This window comes from Anser cygnoides, chromosome 11 (genome assembly GCF_040182565.1).
Source record: "Anser cygnoides isolate HZ-2024a breed goose chromosome 11, Taihu_goose_T2T_genome, whole genome shotgun sequence".
NCBI lineage: Eukaryota > Metazoa > Chordata > Aves > Anseriformes > Anatidae > Anser > Anser cygnoides.
This window is the reverse complement of record NC_089883.1, coordinates 9,312,087-9,323,656: the sequence shown is the minus strand read 5'-3', so window position 1 is coordinate 9,323,656 and position 11,570 is coordinate 9,312,087. Positions and strand designations below refer to the sequence as shown.

General features: G+C 43.7%; 1 protein-coding gene across 2 annotated transcripts; it reads right to left on the bottom strand.

Moving 5' to 3' along the window:
• Positions 1-1,156: 1,156 nt before the first annotated feature.
• Positions 1,157-6,622, bottom strand: CFAP161 (cilia and flagella associated protein 161). Of its 2 annotated transcripts, none has more exons than XM_013192752.3 (7): positions 6,489-6,622; positions 6,247-6,336; positions 5,838-6,073; positions 4,525-4,609; positions 3,639-3,797; positions 2,500-2,573; positions 1,157-1,553 (listed from the first exon to the last, which is right to left on the bottom strand). In XM_013192752.3, the coding sequence occupies exons 1-7, from the start codon at positions 6,549-6,551 to the stop codon at positions 1,397-1,399; spliced, it is 864 nt and encodes a 287-aa protein (XP_013048206.3). In that variant the 5' UTR covers positions 6,552-6,622; the 3' UTR covers positions 1,157-1,396. The 2 variants fall into 2 exon arrangements, with proteins under 2 accessions (XP_013048206.3, XP_013048205.3); XM_013192751.3 differs by having other exon boundaries at positions 6,417-6,563.
• Between the last annotated feature and the right edge of the window lie 4,948 nt (positions 6,623-11,570).

Below are 11,570 nucleotides of genomic sequence, written 5' to 3'. Positions count from 1 at the left end.
ATTTATATTGAATAATGGCAAGAACTTCTAAAGTTTTCCCAGTTGGTTTGAAACTGGTCATAATCTTTCTGGGACAGAGCTTGAAGTCATAAATGTTTGGATTGATCCCTTCTTTTGTGAAAGTTTCATATTTTTGTTCTGGTTAAACTTAACAAGTTTAGTTTAACCTTTACGGACATTGAAGATCTTTGGAGTGCTTTGTGGGAACCGACTTATTAACTCAGAAATTCAATTATTTAGTTTGTGCAGAAAGAGCCTGCCATTGCAGTAAAATAAGAAATGGAGTATGTATACATGTAACTGTACTAAATGTATATAATGGAATGCCAAATATTAAGAAGTTTCTCTGTGGTAGTTTCAGCTTCTATATAAAGACAGATAACTGTTTTCCATATCTTTGCATCTCGTGATTTGTTGATTTTGATGTTTAAGAAAATGTGAGTTCCATCTTTTAACCATTCTTGGGCCATGTATACTTTCACGTGGATTCTTCATGTGGTGTCTGATTAGGTATGAACATAGACTGCAGTCTTATTGGGCAAATTTACAGGGTCTCTCATTCTTTTCCTATCTTGACATGTATGAGCTTACTTTTCTTTGAGAATTTTACCTTGCTGTCAAACTTGATTGAAATGATTATGGATTGAAAAATTCTGCCATTAGGAAGCAAATGGAACATGGTGATGCATTGAAACAGCTCTCAGAAGTTTCTAGTCTTCATCGCTGTGCACTGCTTGAGTAGCTGGAACTTAAATTTTTAGAGCACACAGATGAAAGTAAAAATTTATACTTTTTTCTTAATTTAATTCCCATAAATTTGAAGCCGATCTTGAGATATAGAGACCATACTTGAGATTTTTTAATAATTGGCAACATTGCATTGTGTGGAACAAGCTCAACCACCAAATTTCTCTCAGATGATCTTTAAATGTCAAAGTGTCCCATGATAGCTTGCATGAGTTTGGTTTTTAGCGTTTTGGAAACTGTACGCTCATTCTTTTCAAAAGGGTGACATTGGTTTGGTTTTGGAAGCATTGGTTAAATACACTCTAAAGGCCAGTAATTTTGTGCAAATACACTTGATTTACTGTGTTTTGACTTCTTTTGCCATCAGTGAATGTGAAAGTACGAAAATGAACCCTTGTTGATTCACAAATTTTTGATGTTGTGCATTGTTCATCAAACTTTATTAGTCAATTTTTGCCATCCACATAACCCCGATGAGTTAATGAGATTACATAAAATTATTAATGGTAGACTTTCATTTCTGTTTTTAATTAAACATCTCTCATACTAAAATCTGAGCAGAAAAAATAAGAATCAGAATCTCATCAATCTTTGTCATTTGTAATCTGGGATTTTTATATTCTCTTGTCTCTTGACAAAACCCTTTCTTTCAGATTCCCCCTGGCTGAGAGTCGGGTCTATCAATCATAGTACCATCGTCACTGGGATTTGCTGTAACTATTACCCAGTAATTCTTACCTTCTTCAACTCTATGGGAGTCCAGGTAAGTGTGACAAATAACTTCATACTCCCTTCCAAAATAAGACCTGCAAAGCCAAAGAAAAGGGTGTGGGCATAGAATGAATATATACACATTCAGCAAGTCTGAATTAGCTGCAAGACATTCAATGTTTTCTCATGTTTTTCTTGGTTTATTCAGAAATATTAGCATGCACTTTCAAAGATTGGACACTTAATAGAAACACAACTATATATCGCTTTGTTAGTCACTAATAACCTAGGAATTTGAAATCAAAGGGAAATGCCACCTTTCTAGTCTCAGAGCTAAACCAGCCCCAACAGTATACAGCACTGATACCCTGAGTACATGGAAGCAGGTTAGGTTCTCTGTAGCCTTTTATATCACCATTCTTTCTGACTGAAGATGAATCCGGCTACTTAATCATTTCAGTCTCAGCATTTCAGACCTTGTTTCATACTCAAAAAACTGAAACAAATCCTCAGTCAATTTTTTTCCTCGATTTAATGAGAAACAATTTTTATACTCCTTAGCAACGTTTACCCAATATTAATTCAATACATGCATATGAACTTGAATTGTTGGACTAACTTTCATTTGTTGTGAGTCATATGGATATATAAGAAGCATAGAATTTTATGAAGTGTGTAGTTATTTTCTGTTACTCCTTACACTTCTTGGCATACCATTTTTTCTTAGAAAAAAATAAATTTAATTGCTCAAGATATTGAAAGGGAGAAACACCAAGACACTAAGGAAGGCTAGAAGCATGATGTGATACAAAATAAAAAGGAAAAACAAATATGAGTAAGACAGCTGATTGTCTACAGGATCACAGTAGCACATATTACAGCCAAGAAATAAAACTGGGGAAAAGGAGAACATGCATTCTGCATTCTTTTCCGTTTCGTCAGTGTATTCCTAAAGCAACTATATTGCTTCTTACAGTAATTCTGATGTACTGAGCTGGAGTATCATAATGCATATTGCATCCAGTTACAAATTATTCTTACCTTGCCCAAAAGTTTCTTGGAACGGCTAAGCTCCGATTAGTATGGCAATGAGTAATAATCACTTTAGAGTTTGCCTGGAAAATAACAAAAACAAACAAAACCAAAAGAGGGATAGATACTTTTAGGCTGATTTTAATAACGCTTATTCAAATTAAATGATTTACTTTACTGCTTAATGCAAGTCTGCATGGCTGTGTATCACGTTGTACATTGATAGTGAGGTATTTTAAGCCATCCGTTCTTAACACAACTGTCTTAACAGTTCAGACTAGCCAAACACCTAGCCCCCAGGTCAGACACATTCTTCTGTCCAATACAGTCCACTCCACTCCCTTGTGTTGGCACTTAAATAATAATAAAATAATAATAATAAGCAAATAATGGAGAGTTATGCCAGTAATCAGGGTAATACTGCTTACAGTGGATATTTGCCAGATGAGAGATCCAGGTGTTTTGGGGATACAGCCTAGATCTGGACCCTTATATTTTACCTTTTTTTTCGGTAAAACGGAATCTTTAGTCACCCTCGTTTACCACCACTGTGAAAGAATGTTGTCTTCGACAATTACGTAACTCTGTGTTTATTAGTGAGCTGATTCATGTAAATGAGTCACAAATCAAGGCTGTACTGGAATTGTTATATTTGTGATACTTTGCTATACACCCAGCACTTTGGGAAGCCAAGAAGTTATGTGGAACAGGAAAACACTGTATCCGCTTAATGTATTTACAACAACAACAAAAAATTTGGAAAAGCATCCACTTTTCCAGATGCCTTGCAGTTTGTTGTTGTTGCTTTTTAAATTTAACATTCTTAAACAATCGAAGCTTCCAATATTGGAAATGGAATTTAGTGCTCAGAAGTCCTGAAATGCAGATTCCAAGTACTGCATCCTCCAAACACGTCAGTGCCCACCTTTGACAATTTTTGAAAAACTGAGCAAGTCAACCTCAAATGAGTACCAGATTCCCTAGTTTAAAAAAAAAAAAAATCTTCCTTCTCTTTCTTAAAATTACAGTTTAGAGTTTACATATGCAAAATGAATGAATAAAATGGATGCAACTTTCTTTTAAATAGTTGATCTACTCTTTCAATTAAATACTCAACTTTTTTTTTTTTAACATTTTTAATTTCTTACAGGAACTGGAGATCCTTCGTATTCAAGACGCAGCTGTGGATCCAAGAAGGTAGCTTGCCAGCAAGTCAAATAAGAAAGCTCATCTGTCAAAAATACTTGCTGAAGGTGAGATTTTTTAGCAAATCTGATGAATGATTTATGGTCACTTGCTAGATATAACTGTAAACAAAAATACATATTAATGACAATATAAATATAAAATGAAAATATATGTAATTCAAAAAAAATCAGCACAGAAAATATCTCTCTGCTTCTGAACGATGTCTTCCAAATTAAAGCTACACAATTAAAACCCACAAAATAGTCTACAGTGTTGATAAACTCATAAAGTAGCCATGCTATACTTAAACCAGTGAATATTAACTTAAAATTGAATTTACATTCCAAAGATTTTTTCTGAATCAAGTGATAGCTGAGAGGGAAAATTTTCTTGTAGTTGTGGTGATTTATTCTGAGTACATATATAACATGAAATGTCTATTTTGCCTTTAACTTGTAAAGGAAGACAATGTTAACATTTAATAGAAATCTGCCTCTGAATGATAGAATAGCATGTTACTTCATATACAGACTATAGCTTTCTCTTCGCAAGAAATGGAATCAAATGAAATCTTTTCATTTTGGACTTCAAAAAAAAAAAAACAAAAAACTCCTTTATCATTCTGGCTCAGTCCCCTCGGACTGACTGCACACCTGAGCTCAGACAAGTTGCATGAACTTTCTAATTAAGTATTGTTTGTCTTGATCTGTGTATGGTTCTTAATCTGTTCTGTAAACTAAGACGTTGAACCACTATACAGCTTGGTGTATATATATACATATACCGTAACTAAATGCATAATATCAGTATATGCTGTCACTGTCATTTGCAACTTTATTTCCTTACCATTGGATCAGAAAACCCTCCTGTTGTCCCGAGACCAAACTTTTGCCCAAATCTAATGGGTTCACCCACTGAACTTCCATCAACACTGTCAAAATTGTAAAAAGAACGAAGAGAAATTCAAATATATCAGCTTTACTATTAGTTTTTGGTGTTTTAAGTCTATGTGTTAACTGAAAAGATATATCATAAATTACTTACTGGTTAAAATATTTAATGGAATAGAAATTCAAACTTCATTGATTACTTTTTATGATGCATTCATTAACACGCAGGGTGGAAAGATAATATCCAATGAAAAATTAATGGTAATTAAGCACTGAGGCCCCCTTCCAAATATACTTAATACAAGCATCTGAAAAATCACACTTAAAGCAGAACAGTGTTTGTCTGTAACTTAACATCTGTTGCTAATTATACACATAATTGATATTTAGTAATTGGGTTTATTACATCAATGTACATGCTGGTATATCTATATTTTCAAAATGATTTCTGTATCTTACATTAAAGAATCAGTAAATTGAGTGCTAGGCTGTTCTAAGTATATTTAGAGTAGAAACTTCTGCAGCTGATGAACTTTGTAGTTAGCTAATGAGGGATCTGAAAGCACGCAGTGCCAATGACTAGCATCAGACAGCTGCTGAGCAGAAGTACTTTGGTTGCATTTCTAGAAGGCCTAAATTGGGATCTTGGCATCAAAATTCTTTATTATGTCTAACTGAAAGTGTTTTGCTCAGTCAGCGTTATATAGACTAGTTTGTACTCTTACACAATGTTATTTTTCTTAAACACATGCACTCAGGCAGAGCCTTCCACTGTTGAGCAGGGGCCTGTTCCATTTTTTCTCCTGCAAGCAGCTGGAATCAAGCATGTCTGTGAGAGTGAGTATTCTGTTTGAGGGTTTTTTTTTTAGGACAACAGCAGTAGCAGTCCACTTTACAGACAGCAAAGGCATTGACTCAAATTTCCACTTCAGAGACTTTATTTGCAGGACAATGAATTATTTGGACGTGTTTTGTATTCTACAGCTGAAATATGACCACATTAAAAACAGCTGCAGAGTTTACCAAATGACACAGTGAACTTCATTCTGTTTTCACACCAGTTCTATGCTGACTTGAACTTCCTTGGCATCATTCACAGTGATATGCACAGCAGAAGCAAGCTTAATGCATGACCCAAGTTAGAGTCTTTCTCAAATATATTTCACTCAAGTTCATTTGTATTTTAGCAAAATTCATTGAGTATTTCTCAAAGTAAGATATTGAAAGCTAACAGAATAATTGAAAACAACATAGAATAAAGTACCAAACCTTAAAAGACAAAATGTGTTTCGACCCACGGGGTCCACGGTTTTGACGGCACTAACTCCACAAGGGGCTTGCAGTGACACAGCTGAATATATGGATATTTCCTCCAGATTAATTGCCAGCGTTAGGTTGCCGCACGCTCCAGTGTAACTGTCCACTGAGGATTTGTTGTCGGGGCTCAAAAGCATCACAGTGTCTCCAAAGCAAATAAATCCATCCTTAGACACTGACAGCTTTATCTAAATCAAAATACACATGATTTTATACAAATTATCTGAACTTAGTATCAGCAGTATTTTAACCTATGAAACGCTAACCCCTAGCATTCTTCACACGTAAAGCACACTAATAAACGGCTATATCGTTCTACGTGGAGTCACAGAGAACTGACAAAACCCCCTTTAAAAATTACCTTCTTTAAAAGATTCTCTTCAAGTCTGCTTATTTTCTGCATTAAAAGTTCCCCTCGGTCTCTTTTACGTATAAAATCCCTCATGCGGTCCTGTTGGCAAAGGAGAGAAGGGGCAAACGTTACCCAGCGCAAACAACCTGAGGCTTAGCGAGAATTGGGGGGGGGAACACCGTCGGGCGAAGAGGCAGGCAGGCTCCGGGGGAGCAGGGGCGGGGGAGAGAAGGGCCCAGCTCCGCGGTCACCTCCTCCAGGAACGCCGCCTCGTGCCAGTTGCCCACCAGCACCCCGGGGCTGTAGGCGGCCATGGCGGCCCAGGCCGCGCCGCCTCCACCGTCGCCATGGCGACCGCGCCAGCCGGCGATTGGGCGCTGCCTTGGCAGAGGCCGCCAGTGAGCGGAGAGGTCGTGAGGGGAGGGGGCGGGCTCTTTTTTCCCGCCGGGGCAGGGCGTTACCGGGGGACGCTGAGGAGAAAGAGCGGCACGAGGAATGGCGTGAGGAGGTCGCCACAGAGCGTGGCGCTCCGTGGCTGTTCCCAGCGTGGGGCAGTTGGGGAGCAAGCCCCTTGAATTCGCTCCTTCTTAAGGAGTGACTGCCAGACCCCAGACTGCCCCCCTGTCTAGCAGGGACAGGCCACTGATAGTGAAAAAAAAATAAAAATATATATATCGGTGTGGAGTCCCTTGTGATTTGGCCCAGTCTGAAGGCAGCAGGCCGAGAGGCTGAGTCCCAGGGCTTTGTGCTGGGGGGTTTCGGGGCACCTGCCTTGGTGCTTGCACCTCTGTGGCCAGGCCAAAGGCAAGCGTTATACTGGGGTGGCTGCATGCGTGTGGGGCGATAGGCCGGCACCCACTGACTGGAGGCACAATTTATCGATTCTTCAAAGAACAGCAAGGCTGACACATGGTCTTGGACTGAGCGTTATTTGGAACCCACCAGTTTTACATTCTGTACTGGCCAAAGAGTTGTTTCATCTTCACCTACCTGACAAGCACAAAACTACCACTATAGTGTTGCTGAATATGGTGAAGAGTTTGATTGCGAATGCTTTGGTTCTGTGATTATTTTAGTTTTGAAGACAACCACGGCAAAACAAGCTGTGTGAACATACTATGGTTTTCCTTTCCATACAGCTTAAGCCAACAATTTTCAGTCATGGCGTAGATCCTCGCACAGGACATTTAATCCCCCTAATAGTCTTGGTTTTCTTAGTTCTGGTTTTCTTGCAAGCTTACCATTGTAAACAGGTTTCAAAGCCGGGCAACTTAAAAGCCTTAAGAGAAAATGGTTTGTTTTGTTTTATTTTTGTTATTTGTTTTAATGGAAGGTGGGGCTACATGCTATCATCGGCCATCTTGGTCAACAGTTCACACGATAGCTCGTTTGGTTTGGTTTGGTTTTCTTCTCGCTCCAAAAGTTATTCAGCATATCTCAGAGCCTTCAAGGACGGAATAAATCTATATTTGTTCAAATAGCACCACTCTGTGGTCAGTTCTGGTAAGCGAAGTTTTCCTACACCTAGCGACATTCAGAGTGATGCTGAAACTGGTTTGTTGAAACGGAGGAAACTTCGTTCATCTTGGCCAAATATCAAAAGCCAATAAATTTTGGAAGCCTCAGAAGCCTGTTGCTGAGCCTCTTGCTGAGCCTGTTGCTGCCATCTGAGGGAGGCAGAGGCACCGTGTGTGTGAGGTGCGAGCAGGTGGATGACCTGGTCCGCCTGGTGGTAGAACTCAGGAGGTGGAGAGGTTGAGGGCTATTAGGGAGTGTGAGCGGGAGATAGACTGGTGGAGTGACTCCCTGCAGGGCCTGAAGGAGAGGTACTGGGGTGAGACACCCCAAATGGGGATGGACCCCCTGCCCTGTCGCTGTCGGGCAGAGGGAGGGGACCTAGGAGTTGAGGTGGGATGGAAACAGGTCCCTGCTCGACCTTTCAGGCAACGCCCCCCCCCTACCGGCCCCACCTTCCCAGGTGCCCTTACGTAACAGATTTGAGGCCCTGGAGCTTGAGAGACCGGTGGGTGAGGACGAGGTAGAAAGTCTACCCAGGAGGATGCCTAGGGCGAGGAAGCCGACTCCACGCCTCAAGACTGCCTCCACCAAGAAAGACAGAAGGGTGATAGTAGTAGGCGACTCCCTTCTCAGGGGAACAGAGGGCCCTGTTTGTCGGCCTGACCCTACCCGTAGGGAAGTCTGCTGCCTCCCTGGGGCCAGGGTCAGGGATGTTGCCAGGAAGCTTCCCAACCTGGTTCGCCCCTCTGACTACTACCCTCTTTTGATAGTCCAGGCTGGCAGTGATGATATTGATGAGAGAAGCCTGAAGGCTATCAAACGGGACTTTAGGGGACTGGGACGGTTAGTGCATGGAGTGGGAATACAGGTGGTGTTTTCGTCTATCCCTGCAGTGGCAGGGAGGGGTACAGAGAGGACACGGAAAGCCCACCTGATTAACACGTGGCTCAGAGGCTGGTGCCAACACAGAAATTTTGGGTTTTTTGACCATGGGGTGCTTTACTCGGCACCCGGCCTGGTGACCGCAGACGGGTCCCTGTCTCTAAGGGGAAAACGGATCCTAGCCCAGGAGCTGGCAGGGCTCGTTGAGAGGGCTTTGAACTAGGAAAGAAGGGGGATGGGGCTGAAATTAGGCTTGTTGGAGCTGTGCCAGGGGGAACAATGGCAAAGCCGGGGAAGAAGGCAATGGCCCAGCTGAAGTGCATCTACACTAATGCACGCAGCATGGGCAACAAACAGGACGAGCTGGAAGCCATCGTGCAGCAGGAAGGCTATGACTTGGTTGCCATCACGGAAACGTGATGGGACCACTCTCATGACTGGAGTGCTGCAATGTCTGGCTATAGGCTCTTCAGAAGGGACAGACAGCAGAAGGGGTGGTGGTGTGGCTCTCTATGTTAGAGAGTGTTTTGATGTTGAGGAACTCGAGGCTGGGAATGATAAGGTTGAGTCTCTATGGGTTAGGATCAGAGGGAAGGCCAACAAGGCAAGCATCCTGGTGGGGGTCTGTTATAGACCACCGAACCAGGATGAGGAGACTGATGAGGAGTTCTACAGGCAGCTGGCAGAAGCCATGAAATCGTCAGCGCTTGTTCTCATGGGGGACTTCAACTTCCCAGACATATCCTGAAAGCACAACACAGCCCAGAGAAAGCAGTCTAAGAGGTTTCTGGAGAGCGTGGGAGATAGCTTCCTGACGCAGCTGGTTAGAGAGCCTACCAGGGGAGGTGCCCCGCTAGACCTTCTGTTCACAAACAGTGACGGACTGGTGGGAGATGTGGTGGTCGAGAGCTGTCTTGGGCAGAGTGACCACGAAATGGTTCAGTTCTCTATTCTCGGCGAAGTCAGGAAGGGGACCAGTAAAACCGCTGTCTTGGACTTCCGGAGGGCTGACTTTGAGCTGTTCAGGACACTGGTTGGCAGAGTCCCTTGGGAGGAGATTCTGAAGGACAAAGGAGTCCAGGAAGGCTGGGCACTCCTCAAGAAAGAAATCTTAATGGCTCAGGAGCGGTCTGTCTCCACGTGCCCAAAGACGAGCCGACGCGGAACTAGACTGGCCTGGCTGAGCAGAGTTGTGGCTCGAGCTTAGGAGAAAAAGGAGGGTTTATAATCTTTGGAAAAGAGGGCGGGCTACTCAAGAGGACTATAAGGATGTTGCAAGACTGTGCAGGGACAAAATTAGAAAGGCCAAAGCTCATCTGGAGCTCAATCTGGCTACTGCCATTAAAGATAACAAAAAACGTTTTTACAGATACATCAATGCAAAAAGGAGGACTAAGAGGAATCTCCCTGCTTTACTGGGTGCGGGGGGAAACTTAGTTACAAAAGATGAGGAAAAGGCTGAGGTGCTCAATGCCTTCTTTGCCTCAGTCTTTAGCGGCAAGACTGGTTGCTCTCTGGATACCTGGTACCCTGAGCTGGTGGAAGGGGATGGGGAGCAGGGTGTGGCCCTCACTATCCACGAGGAAATGGTTGGCGACCTGCTACAGCACTTGGATGTACGCAAGTCGATGGGGCTGGATGGTATCCACCCAAGGGTACTGAGCGAACTGGCGGAGGAGCTGGCCAAGCCGCTTTCCATCATTTATCAGCAGTCCTGGCTATCAGGGGATGTCCCAGTCGACTGGCGACTAGCAAACGTGACGCCCATCTACAAGAAGGGCCAGAGGGTAGACCTGGGGAACTATAGGCCTGTTAGTTTGACCTCAGTACCAGGGAAGCTCATGGAGCAGATTATCTTGAGTGTCATCACGCGGCACTTGCAGGGCAAGCAGGTGATCAGGCCCAGTCAGCATGGGTTTATGAAAGGCAGGTCCTGCTTGACGAACCTGATCTCCTTCTATGACCAAGTGATGCGCTTGGTGGATGAGGGGAAGGCTGTGGATGTGATCTACCTTGACCTCAGTAAGGCTTTTGACACCGTTTCCCACAACATTCTCCTCAAGAAACTGGCTGCTCGTGGCTTGGACTGGCGCATGCTTTGTTGGGTTAAAAACTGGCTGGATGGCCGGGCCCAAAGAGTTGTGGTGAATGGAGCCAAATCCGGTTGGAGGCCGGTCACTAGTGGTGTCCCCCAGGGCTCAGTGCTGGGGCCAGTCCTCTTGAATATCTTTATCGATGACCTGGATGAGGGGATCGAGTGCACCCTCAGTAAGTTTGCAGACGACACCAAGTTAGGTGCGTGTGTCGATCTGCTCGAGGGAAGGAAGGCTCTGCAGGAGGACCTGGATAGGCTGGAGCGATGGGCTGAGGTCAACTGCATGAAGTTCAACAAGGCCAAGTGCCAGGTCCTGCACCTGGGGCGTAACAACCCCAAACAGCGCTACAGGCTGGGAGAGGAGTGGTTGGAAAGCTGCCTGGCCGAGAGGGACCTGGGAATACTGGTTGATAGGCAGCTGAATATGAGCCAGCAGTGTGCTCAGGTGGCCAAGAAGGCCAACAGCATCCTTGCCTGTATAAGAAGCAGTGTGGCCAGCAGGTCTAGGGAGGTGATTGTCCCCCTGTACTCGGCTCTGGTGAGGCCACACCTCGAGTACTGCGTTCAGTTTTGGGCCCCTCGCTACAAGAAGGACATGGAGGTGCTTGAGAGAGTCCAGAGAAGGGCAACAAACCTGGTGAGGGGTCTGGAGAACAAGTCTTCCGAGGAGCGGCTGAGGGAGCTGGGGTTGTTTAGCCTGGAGAAGAGGAGGCTCAGGGGCGACCTTATCACTCTCTATAGGTACCTTAAAGGAGGCTGTAGCGAGGTGGGGGTTGGTCTATTCTCCCACGTGCCTGGTGACAGGACGAGGGGGAATGGGCTAAAGTTGCGCCAGGGG

Coding starts and splice junctions, on each gene's coding strand:
- CFAP161 (XM_013192751.3), bottom strand. CDS start 6,551: ATGGCCGCCTACAGCCCCGGGGTGCTGGTGGGCAACTGGCACGAGGCG. Junction 4,610..5,837: donor AACACATTTTGTCTTTTAAG/GTTTGGTACTTT, acceptor CAATTTTGACAG/TGTTGATGGAAGTTCAGTGG. Junction 3,798..4,524: donor GAGGGTTTTCTGATCCAATG/GTAAGGAAATAA, acceptor TTTTGTTTACAG/TTATATCTAGCAAGTGACCA.